Genomic DNA, 12,305 nt, shown 5'->3' with positions numbered 1-12,305 from the left:
ATCACGGACGTGTTATTATTAACTTGTACATCTGCATCGATTCGTCTGATCACGAACTAATATTCGATATACGTCCGTGGTGACTTCAACAGCTAGCCCTTGACTACAGAGTAGTCTCCCTTAATACGTAACCATAAGCAACCAAAGGGACTCGCATCACTATTACAGAACCTGCTGTGGTAAAGTTCCTTTCTTTTTCTCCTTGTAACACTAGTAGGGAAAATACACATTCTAGTGAAAAAAGGAAATTAATTAAAGACATTTACTTCAAGGAATCAGATACAATGTGTCAGTGCAAATCGAGGACTAGCTAAATAATACCTCTATCTAAAATCAGTTTCTTTTTTCTGATTCTTGTCGATCTTTACTGATCTAAAGTTCATAAAGATTTGTAGAAATACCTTTTATTTTTGGCTATGAAGAGGCCTTAGAAGGCTAAAACTAAAATACTTAATGCAGTCATGCAAATATGGTCATAGTATTTTGATCTTAGTTATATGTACACAACGTATAACGATCAGTTTTCTGTTTTAGTTTATTACACTACTTACTATATATATATATCCATAAATTCATCCCATGTATATGTTGTGCCTGTTATCATATGTCTGGATTAGATATAACCATCCGTAAAGGTGTTATGTGGTGCTGCAAAACATTCAAAGTTTTTTTTTTTTTTTTTTTAAATGTACAATAAGCTTTCATTAGTCAATGATGGCTTAATTGTTTGCAAGAATTTGTTGGTGAAATTTATTTTATTTAATGACTTGTTCTTTTTGTTAAATGCTGAAGGTTGATGAAAGAGACACTATAGATGGCAAGGAAAAAGCAGGAGGTTACTTTACAGCAGGAACTAAATTCTACAGATGAATGGAATGAAGCCCTAGCAAAAGAAGGACTGTGGGGTTAGCACTGTTATATGTCTGTTGAAATAATTTTTGAATTTAATAAACCATGAAAAAATAGCATTATTTTTAGACTATGAGCTTTATTTGTAATATTTCTAGGACCAGACTGCCAGTTCTTATGTGTAACAAACATGGTTACTGGATATAAAGTGACAAAAAAATAAGAAACCAGAAAAATGTTGAAACTTCATCATATATTGTGTGCATAAGCTCATGACACATTAATCTGTTTGCAAAAGTTACTGAATATTGGACATCAAGGTATGATTATAAGATATCAGCTATGAGAACATTAACATAAATTGCATTCATTAACCACATTGATTGCTGGCTTAGGCGCAGAATATTTACTGAAAAAGTACATAAAGAATAAAAAAGGAAACATGACTGGACAGCTAAAAAATGCAAGGCTTATATTTTAATCATGTACAAATGAATGAGTGATAGATCATAGCACTTTACCAAAAGTATCTGGAATACATTTTTATATCAGTAGGTGTGTGTTTATTCTTTACATTTTATTAATGCAACAGAACTATTATACCCATTATAATGTATAATGATTTACAGTGCTATCTTTCTAGCTGTACTTGTTTCTAAACAATTTCTTAATCATAAAAGAGTGAAACAATTGCTCTGTTTGTGTTTAAACTGCTGATGCTTGTTTTGCAGTTATAGATGTCTACCAAGAATGGTGTGGTCCCTGTGTCGCAATGGTTGGAAACTTTCGCCGCCTCAAAAATGAGCTAGGAGATGACCTTCTAAAATTTGCAGTGGTCAGAATATAATCAGTTTCTTTTAATCGCTGTTCTGCGTTGTGCTAAACTGAATTTTTCTACTTTTTAAAAAGCTGTACCAAGTATAAAACTCCAGATAACACCATATAAAATACAGTATTGCATTTTAAAAAATTGTATATGAGCTATACAATTTTTCTTCTTTTAGCTATTTCATGATTGACAATAAAATATGCAGCTATATAGGCTCTACTGATATCTTGTTGTTGTTAAAGTTTTTATTCAGTCTATGCCATTTCAGTTTATCAGATTGTGTAAAATATTTGTTGTAATTTTTATTATTTTAGGCCAAGGCTGACACAGTAGATGCTCTACAGAAGTACAAAGGAAGGTGTGAGCCATGCTTTCTATTTTTTGCGGTAAGTGTAGCAGCAAGTTTTCAAGATATCACTGCATATTTGTTCATTAAAATTTTTAAATTCAATGAACTTGTTTATTATAGCTTACATTTTTGAATACAGCCAGTTTCCAGTCAATAGCTTTTGTTTAATGCAGTTGCAAATCATCTTAATTAAAATCCTTAAACACACAGTTTTTTAAAACTTATTCTATGACTCCAGAAAAATAAGAACATGTCTGATTTTAGGGCGGAGAGCTGGTGTCATATGTGCATGGGGCTAATGCTCCACTTATAAATAGGACTGTCACAGAACAGCTGGCCCAGGAGCACAAAGTCCTTGATGGTTCTTCTGAACGGAGAGCAGTAATATAAATTTTTACGTTTCCTAAAATCCACTTGTTAAATATTCTATGCTAAATAGCCGTTCTAAAATAGAAATGTGTCAGTAAGTTGGTTTGACATTACATTGATATGTAACATTTGTTGAAAATATGTGTTTAGAAAATGTAAGAAGAATTGTAAGAAGTGTGTGATGACAGTAGGCAAATCTAGGCTTTTAACACCTTTGGGGGTGAATATCTTAGGTGAAAGATCCATATGTGGCAACAGACGATGACAACGTGGTTCTCGAAGAAGAAGAGACTGAAGAAAGTAAGTTTTGAAGTATATTTTTCCAATTGTACTGTGTACACCATTTTAAAATCTGCAGTTTTGCAGTTTTTTTTAACTATTGAAAAGTATTACTGTTTTTAGGTTCTGCAATTGTTTTTACTTTTTAAAAATATTACTTTTATAATTTTCATAGTGATCATCAAAGAGGGATAATGATAGTATAATGGACAGTCAAGCCCTTTTCTAATAAAACAAGATTATATGTGCCTCAGTTGAGTTATCAGTCAGGTATGATCCAACATCAAAATCATTGTTTCTTTAAAAAATTGTGTCCTCTTCATTGTAGCTATTTTAAAAACTCAAAAAATCACCTCTGTTGTTATTGATAAGAAAAATATTACAAATGTGCTCTTTGAATGTGCTTATTGAGGAAACACAAAATACAACAATTTTGAAATTTTACACACTGTGTTCTACCAGTAAAACGGAAAATTTATTGTAAATAAATGCTTTCATAAATGCCAGGCTATGTACCCCATCGCAGAGTATCCACTTATGCTGGAGATTATGAGGAAGGTATTTAATCTCTGTGAAATTCTAGTCCACCTGCTTATCAGTTGAAATTTCTGCCTATGTCTTGTCAGATATGCTTACTAACTGTCAAAAAGTTTGAATACTCTTAGTACAAAATATGTATTCATTAAATACAGTGTGTCGGTACAAATTGATGTAGAGCTGTATACCACTATCTGAGTTTTTAAAGTTAGAGTTTTAAATTAAAAAGCTGTCACATTTTTTATATCTTAACACAAAGGATCAAGAATTTAACTCTGGTTATGGGAAGGGTATATATATGTGTGTGTGCATGCATGAGTGCACACATGCATGCGTGAGAGTATCTTTGGTTAGAGACTATGGGTTTTTTTTTTTATATATATGTTCATCGCTGCAAAGCTGTTATTAATGCTAACAAGTAGTGCCTTTGATCTCTAGACACCTGTGCTTCCTAAAACCCATCTTTATTGGCTTAAACTAATTACATATACATAATGAAGCTATGATATTTATTCAAATGCTTTGTTGCCTTGAATGTCATTCAGTTAGTTATGTTTTGTTTCTTGACCACTGCTTAAACTGCTGTGATTATCATCAGCATCAGCAGCAAGAGTGTCATTTTATATTAATTTCTTCTTAGTACTATACCAGATGACATGACTATATGGAGATCACTCTATGAGCTGCTTCCAATTGGACTACTCTGAACAATGACCAGGGAGCACACAAATTCAACCTACTCATCCCTCATTGTGCCCTTCCTGATCAGTGAACTCATCTGACCAGTTCTTTGCCTGGCTTTGTTAGGACTTTTTTAACTTTTTGTTTTTCTACACACTGTTGTTACAATGTTGAAGTATTCATGGTTAAACAGCCATATATGGAAAAACCTTGTGTCATCTGTGGTGCGGCTAAGTCTTCAATCAGCGCCCATGTTTTCTGTCTCAACTTCAAACTCATGCTACAATTTTTGCTTCTCATGATCTCAGGACAGAAGATGGGTGCAGGTGGTCAGAGACATATCAAACCTGGAATGGATGCCATGTCTTGTTCAGAAGCATACCACACCTTTAGAAAAAGATAAAGGTATGGATGAGCAGCTGAAAATGCTTCAACCCTTATCAGTTGCTGCTATTATACCACAGCTTGTAGAAGGACGTGGTGAATGCATGCAGCAGCCAATCATGTCAGGCAACTCTACTACCGTGTCTTACCTTTGACATCATGGGGGCATGCTATATCCCAAGCTGTGCTAGTTTGGAAGACCCTGTGTTGGTGTCAAATGCCTCAGATGCCTTGAGGAGGAGGGAACAGATAATAAATTCAAAATGATCCCTCCATTTGTTTCAATAAATGTGCAACATGTTCTTTGGACAGCTGGTTGAACTCTTTGCAACTTGTTGAAACAAAAAGTTCCAAATTTTGTGTCTCCGATTCCAGACCTGACTGCTTGGGAAGTGGATGCCTAATTGTCTCTTCAGTAGGATGGGCTTAGTACTTATGCCTTTCTTCCCACAATCCTTCTGCCCAAGGTGCTGGTAAAAGTCAAAGGAGTCAATATCTGCCTTTTTCTGGTTGCTCCCCTTAATTGTAGTCAGCCTTAGAGCTTCAACCCTGTCTGCTTCCATTCCATGGAAATTACCTAGCGCCTACACCCTGCTAAAACAACTTCATGTTCAGGTTTTTTCATTCAGATTGCCGTAACCTGCATGTCTGGATGTTATCAGGGTACAGGAAGCTATGATTGGACTATTGTCACAATGGCGCACGAATATTCGGTTGCAGGGAACGGCTATTGTGCAATTTTAACTGCAACTGGGGCCCCTGCATCAGAATTTTCACATGCTATCTTGACAATAGTCCAATTGAAGCTTTCTATATACAAGGCCTGGTCATTAGGTGAGGGACAACTGGATAGACACAGTTCTTGCATAGCACTTCAATGACTTAACTGAGGCCCTCTTTAACGTTCAATTTTTGCATCATATGTCACAGCCTCTTGTGCCAGACTCTGTAAAATACCTTTTTTAGAGTTGATGAGGTTGTGAAAGAGATTAACTGGTGCATTATTTGAATTCTGATAAAAACATCTTCAACGCCAACAAAAAGAACTGTTCATCTGTGCTTTTTCCTAGTCTAAAGCCAGCCTATTCTGTTAGTTCCTCGGAGAATTAATATTGTTGATGCAATTCTGGATTACTCAAAACATGACTGCTTGGGTTAAGGCTAGGGTTAGATTAGATCTAACCCTGATTAGAATTATGGTTATGTAACTTTGGCAATAACTACTGTTTCTTTCAAAGTGGTATGACTAGTGATTGTATTCATTCTTGTCCCATTCTTAGCAATTCCAGATTCTTTGGTACAGAGCATTAGGGGCCTATTTTTTTCTTCATCCTGCTTGAGCAGCTTTCTTGGGACATTGTCAATTCCAAATAACTTCTCTCCCTTCAGACTGATTCTGATTCTGATTCTGACTCTGACTGCATAATATTATTTGGTTATAGCTCTCTTCACTTCTTACTGTAGAACTGATAGGTCTGCAGACTCTTGTTGCTTGGAGGACTTTGTTGTCTGTTCTTAGTTGGAAGTTGTACAGGTCATTTCAATATTCATTCCACTGATTTAGTTCTTTCTGTGAGGTGACCGTTGCTGTCTTTGATGACGGAAGTCTTGTTTTGACCTGTCTTGATAAGGGTCTTTCGTAGCTAGTAAGCTTTTTGACTCTTATCTTGTGCCATTCCCTCTATTGTCTGGTACTGTTCCTTTATCCAGTTTTCCTTAGCTGCCCTCTTAATTCCTGGTGGTGTAGTTCACTGTTTTGTTCTTGAAAGCTATTTCAGGCCTACTTTTTTCCTCTTTCTTCAAAGCCCTTTGTTGGTCACAGAGATCTAAGATATCATTCATGACCCAAGGTTGTTTCTTCTTTTTTCTACTTCCCTTGAACCTCTTTGGATGTTAAAAGTAGTATCTCTGTAGTATTTCGATCAGAATATATACTTTGCAGTCTAGCAATTTCAGAGCAGTGAATTTGCCTCCAACTTGATCCTTAATGATCTCAATCTTTATGCTTGCAGCCTTTTCAAATCAAAGCAAATTGGAAGGTTGGTTTGTGTGGTGCCGTTAGCTTCAGCTTAAAGCAGAATGAAGTTGATTTGATTATTGACCAAATTATCTGTAGAGTGTCAGTCATCCTGGATTCTCAGTGTCAGTTTTGGTTGAAAAACAGGTCTGATAAGCTCACTGGTCAATCAGGATGGGATTGAAAGTGAGTTGGTTAAATTTGTATGCTTTCCTGGTGACTGGTCAAAGTTATCCAGCTTTTGCACATGATGTATTTGGAAGGTAGAGCTAGAATTGAGGTAGTTAATGGGCTGATCTCCTTATAGTCATGTCATCTAGTAAGTAGTCGAAGAAAGAAATTTTACTACCAAAAATAGTATTTTATGTGCTCTGGTCGCATTTACTCTACTACTGGAATGTGTGTGTGTGAGAGAGAGTGCATGCATGTGTTTGTGTGTGAGTAAGCATAGGTACATGTGTTTGTGTATGAGTGAGTAAGCATAGGTACATGTATTTGTGTATGGTTGAGTAAGCATAGGTACATGTGTTTGTGTATGGTTGAGTAAGCATAGGTACATGTGTTTGTGTATGGTTGAGTAAGCATAGGTACATGTGTTTGTGTATGGTTGAGTAAGCATAGGTACATGTGTTTGTGTACAAGTGAGTAAGCATAGGTACATGTATTTGTGTACAAGTGAGTAAGCATAGGTGTTTGTGTATGAGTAAGCATAGGTACATGTGTTTGTGTATGGGTGAGTAAGCATAGGTGCATGTATTTGTGTATGAGTAAGCATAGGTAAACGAGTGAGTAATCATAGGTACATGTGTTTGTGTACAAGTGAGTAATCATAGGTACATGTGTTTGTGTACAAGTGAGTAAGCATAGGTATATGTGTTTGTGTACAAGTGAGTAAGCATAGGTACATGTGTTTGTGTATGGGTGAGTAAGCATAGGTACATGTATTTGTGTATGAGTAAGCATAGGTAAACGAGTGAGTAATCATAGGTATATGTGTTTGTGTACAAGTGAGTAAGCATAGGTACATGTGTTTGTGTATGGGTGAGTAAGCATAGGTACATGTATTTGTGTATGAGTAAGCATAGGTAAACGAGTGAGTAATCATAGGTACATGTGTTTGTGTATGGGTGAGTAAGCATAGGTGCATGTATTTGTGTATGAGTAAGCATAGGTAAAAGAGTGAGTAATCATAGGTATATGTGTTTGTGTACAAGTGAGTAAGCATAGGTATATGTGTTTGTGTACAAGTGAGTAAGCATAGGTACATGTGTTTGTGTACAATTGAGTAAGCATAGGTGTTTGTGTATGAGTAAGCATAGGTACATGTGTCTGTGTACAATTGAGTAAGCATATAGGTACATGTATTTGTGTGTATGCATCATCATGATTTTTTTTTCGTTCACACCACATCTCTATTTGTGTCATTAATCCTATACATTTTTCTTTACGAGTATATTTTTTAATAGAACAAGTGCTATTGCTGTAATGCTTTGCAGCCCATCACTGGGCTAATCATTGACTTTCCATCACTGACTTTAAAGCTACCAATTTTGCTCCTATTTATTTATCACTTTGTATGTTGGGATATGTGCTTTCTATAGCTACATTTCAATCATGCTTTTCATTTTATTTTGTTAGTTACATATGACTTATAATAAAATTACATCTTGTGGTCCTACGATAATTTTTCAATGAAATGAACAGAAATGAGGAGGTGAATACCTGGTTTCAGAAAAAATGTTGATAATTGCACCACCATCTGCCAGTCTTTTTCTGTCTTCAGCTGATTAAATCTTTATAGTTCAGCTGAGTGTTTTAATTGTTAATGAGACAAAAATTACACAAAACAATTAACAATCTTTTCTTGAACTATCTATCTATTCCTATTCGTGCATCAGGTTGCACATAAGGCTTCAACCAGAGTCCGCCACCAATGTCTATCAGCTGAAACCCGCTCCAGGTGACCTCATGTCCAGACCTTTCCTTTCATCTCCCTTTCCACTGTTCTTCTCCAAGGTTCCTTTGGGCAGCCTCGTTTTCTTCAGTGTCTGGAGTCCATTGTAGGGCGACTCTGGAGAGGTCTGCTGTCTGCTGGCGGAGCACATGTCCAATCCATCACCAACGCCTTTATTCAACCTGCATAGTGTTGGACTCGGTTTCAGTTCTTTGGTGGAGTTCTTCGTTGGTGATGGTATTTGGCCAAAAGATGTTAAGCATGCGCCTGAGGCATCTGTTTTGGAAGACATCAAGCTTGTTACTGATGTTTTTGGTCATCTTCCATGATTCTGATCCATAAAGGAGGGTGCGGATCACATTTGACTTGAAGATTCTCAGCTTGATCTTCTGGCTGATGTTTTTTGCCATCCATGTGCTCCTGAGTGAGGCGATGGCCTTGCTGGCTTTCGCCAGTCAGGCTCGAATCTCCACCTCTGCATCCCCAGTGTCTGACATTTTGAACCCAAGATAGGTGAAACTGTCAACTTCCTCAATCTTTTCTCCATTTAGTTTGATGCTGTCTTGGACTCTGGCGTTCACTCTCATACTTTTTGTTTTCTTTGCGCTGAACTTTAAGCCAAGGTTTCCAGCTGTTTCTGAGAAGGCTTTTCTTGAACTCAGTGTGCTAATTTTTGAGACTACGCTCTATCTTCTAACATGACTCTTTATGAAGATCTTAAACCCTCAAGATTCCATAGAAGAATCATTGATAACTTTCAATGAAACACTCATAAATACTCTGTGAACAATATTATACCTCACTCTGAACATTTTTAGGACTTACTACAAGACTTTTTGTTGTACCAAAATGACTTACTACAACACATTTTGTGATGTTGAAAATTTGGTTTAGAACAGTTCTTTCACCTATTTGTTTTATATAAAATATACCGAGTCAGCTCAGATATTGTTAATATTCATGTTTAGGTCTTTCAACATCTGTCTCCCATTTGTATGGGTCCTGGTCTATTTGCAGATGACAGGAGAATGTTTCAGTATAATGATGAATTAGTTATCTATGACGACAGTCTGATGTCTGCAAATGATGAAGAGGAAGGTTGGAAAGAAGCCTCAAAAAGCTATTCTTACTATTGTATCTATGTACCAGATTAATTTTCATCCTGTTTACCAGGCATTTGTTTTGTTTTCTTGTAGCTATTGTATACCTATATTCTGTATTTGTATTTCTCTCTCATTTTTCAGGCAGTCATTGTTTTCTCGTTTATGTACTATTTTTAGGTCAGTAAAAAAGATTGTGACCTAGACCAGAATACAGGAGCTTTTTAAACTGTGCATGTTCCTAGTTGTGTACAACTACTTCTCTGAAGTTAATGAAAAGGTCTCCTGCCAAACTACCTAACCTATGACAAATAAGTGCAAATGTTGCAGTTTTTAATAAAGTTTGCTCATTATATTGCCCCACAATGACCTGTCCAACTTTTTTGTGCACATCCATTGAAGATATAAGCACGAATTGACAAACAAGGCATTCAATCAATTATTAATATTTTTAACATGTCCATAGCTGGTCACTAAATGAAACCCATCTCACAGCTAAATTCTAGTTATCTTGTGATCCACAACACCCTGTTTTCATGTTCTCCATGCTGTTACCCTCTCTTGAACAGTGTCACTTTATGCTTCAATTTATTTTGCTATGTTCACTAAAGGTTATGTACTCATTCTGATACTTTAGTTTACATCTGGCACACCTTGTGAAATTAGCTGTATGCATGCTTCAGCCTCTAAGTTTCCTTTTTCCTCATTCAGTTTATTCACTGAAATCTTTTCTATAAATCCAGCTGTAAGTGACATTTCTAATAGTTTCCTTTTTCCAGCCTTGCTCATGGTCTTCTGCTTTTACATGATTTTTGGCATAAATTTTATGTGAAATGGATTTTTCTTGAGGTAATAAAAATATTTTAGGACCATTTTTTTCACTGTAACCACAATGTATAGTGTAACTAGAGCCTGTGTAGATTTTAGTCGCTGGCGTGATATTGATGTTTACGATAACTTTAGTTAGAGATTTTTTTTCTACTAAGCCAATATTTATTGCTACTAACAAACAATTAATTATTAATTTCATGGATGGATATTTATAGGTAAGAATTAAAAACATCTAGTTTGTTCTAGATATGGATTATAAATTGGGTAATTGTTGTCATAGATACATAAATCCTTAACTTTTCCATTAATATCATCCACTTTCATTCATAGCAGTTTCTATTTCATAGCAGTAAATATATAGAAGCAAACATTTGCTAGCTCTTTGTGAATGACATTCTATGAATATTTCTTTGTAAAGACCTTTGTGATACACTGATCTGGAACCAATTCGATTCAGATCAGTGCAACAGTATGCTAAGATAATATGACATGACCATTTCAGTTTTGCTATAGATCAACAACAGTAGATTTGAACAGTTGATGATGGATTAGAGATAGTTAAGGCTCAGTTTGTAATAAGAATCTTGTCACCTGGATATTCTATCACATTAGTTAATGAACAGCTCTGCTCTAACATTTTAGTGCAAATTTAATAATACCTGCTTGTTTCATCATATTTCAGAAGAAGAAGGCTATACTGTGGCTATTATCAAACCAAATGCTGTGAAAAGTGGAAAGGTGGATGAGATCTTAGAGGAAGTAAGTAGCAGCTAATAATTCAAACACCCAGACAATATTTTATTTATTTCATATTGGCACAGCTTTATTTTGCAATGCCTAGTATCACTCTTTGAAACTCTTTTATTTCACTTTTTCAGCTTTTAAGTTTTAATGAGTAAGAATTTCACTAGATATTATAAATAAAGACCAATGTGATTGTCTAGTAATGTCCATGGTTATTAAAGACTAGTAAAGATTTTGCTAAAAGTATAAAGACAAAATTGTTTCATTTGTCATAAGATGAGGGCACATGGTATCCAACCGCTGGCTCAAGAAGAACGTCAGCTGACAGAAGAAGAAGCACGGCAATTCTATTCTCACCTGAAGGATGAGGTGGGTTTTCTGGCATTATCACAAATGTCATGTTCTTCTAAAACCTTATGATAAACTGTTATTATTGATTATTGTAGCTACACTTTATGTATTTTTTTATTGTTAAGCTATAAGAACCTATAGTTGCTTTGTGGTGTCTGTTTATGTTTCTGCCCACAAGAAAACAATAAAGGATGTTAGTGTGACTGTGGGTTTTTTAGCTCATAAATCAGTGACTGATGTGCAGGAATACTTTGAGGACCTGGTCAAATTTATGGCCAGTGGTCCAAGTCATGTACTGGTACTGACCAAGGGCCAAACTGATGATTCAATAATTCATGACTGGCGGGACATGCTAGGACCACCAAGTGTAGAGGAAGCAAAGGAACAAGCACCTAACAGGTATTTGCTAAATACCTGTCTGGTTTTGAATACTATGTAAACATTCATTGTAAACATGTTATATCAGTCAAATATGTTAAGCTATTTCAGTTTTGCAGAGTGCAGTAAGGAGTCTGGTGATAAAGGAAAATGGTACATGCTATATTGAGTATTGAGTATACTTATTTTGTTGAACAATGAAACTGCTAATTTATCCTTGAAATTTATGTTTCATCAGTCTCCGTGCCAGATATGGATCACAAAGTTTTATGAACGCAGTTCATGGTTCTGATTCCAAGGATACAGCAGCAAGGTAAATACAATGGTACAATGGTGCTGGGTTCTCTGGGTAGTTTGAATGTTGCATAAATTACTTGTGACTGGGATGACCTCATGGTCTGCAACCTGGATGGAAGTAAGGAATGAGCAATTTTTTGTTTTTACAAGATCAGTAGGTTGGCTCCTACATAGTTGACAGGTAATCACTCCCTCCACCTATTATTCTTATAAAGTTATGTCATAAGGGTTCAAGAAGAAATACTATTTTTGATGGTAAAATTTCTTTCTTTGAGTACTCACTAGAGGATGTGACAGCTAGGTTCCTATAGCTACTGCCTCCCTGCTGCTGGATGTTCCCTCTCAAATTTGGTGAA

General features: G+C 35.8%; 1 protein-coding gene across 8 annotated transcripts in view; it reads left to right on the top strand.

Moving 5' to 3' along the window:
* The window catches only part of LOC112569909 (thioredoxin domain-containing protein 3 homolog), a 37,769-nt gene that overhangs the window by 6,873 nt on the left and 18,591 nt on the right, over positions 1-12,305 (top strand). For 2 of the 8 annotated variants that reach the window (XM_025248005.1, XM_025247990.1), the window contains exons 1-12: positions 75-179; positions 793-905; positions 1,581-1,684; positions 1,993-2,064; positions 2,292-2,408; positions 2,630-2,696; positions 3,183-3,233; positions 9,266-9,346; positions 10,862-10,938; positions 11,200-11,292; positions 11,519-11,673; positions 11,891-11,965. In XM_025248005.1, coding sequence (XP_025103790.1) covers positions 815-905; positions 1,581-1,684; positions 1,993-2,064; positions 2,292-2,408; positions 2,630-2,696; positions 3,183-3,233; positions 9,266-9,346; positions 10,862-10,938; positions 11,200-11,292; positions 11,519-11,673; positions 11,891-11,965 — 983 coding nt within the window. In that variant the 5' untranslated portion in view covers positions 75-179; positions 793-814. Of the gene's footprint in view, positions 1-74; positions 180-792; positions 906-1,580; positions 1,685-1,992; positions 2,065-2,291; positions 2,409-2,629; positions 2,697-3,182; positions 3,234-9,265; positions 9,347-10,861; positions 10,939-11,199; positions 11,293-11,518; positions 11,674-11,890; positions 11,966-12,305 lie in introns of those variants that run through there. The other 6 variants (XM_025248031.1, XM_025248015.1, XM_025247998.1 and 3 more) reach the window with 5 other exon arrangements.

This window comes from Pomacea canaliculata, linkage group LG1 (assembly GCF_003073045.1).
Source record: "Pomacea canaliculata isolate SZHN2017 linkage group LG1, ASM307304v1, whole genome shotgun sequence".
NCBI lineage: Eukaryota > Metazoa > Mollusca > Gastropoda > Architaenioglossa > Ampullariidae > Pomacea > Pomacea canaliculata.
This window is presented reverse-complemented; position numbering and strand designations above follow the sequence as displayed.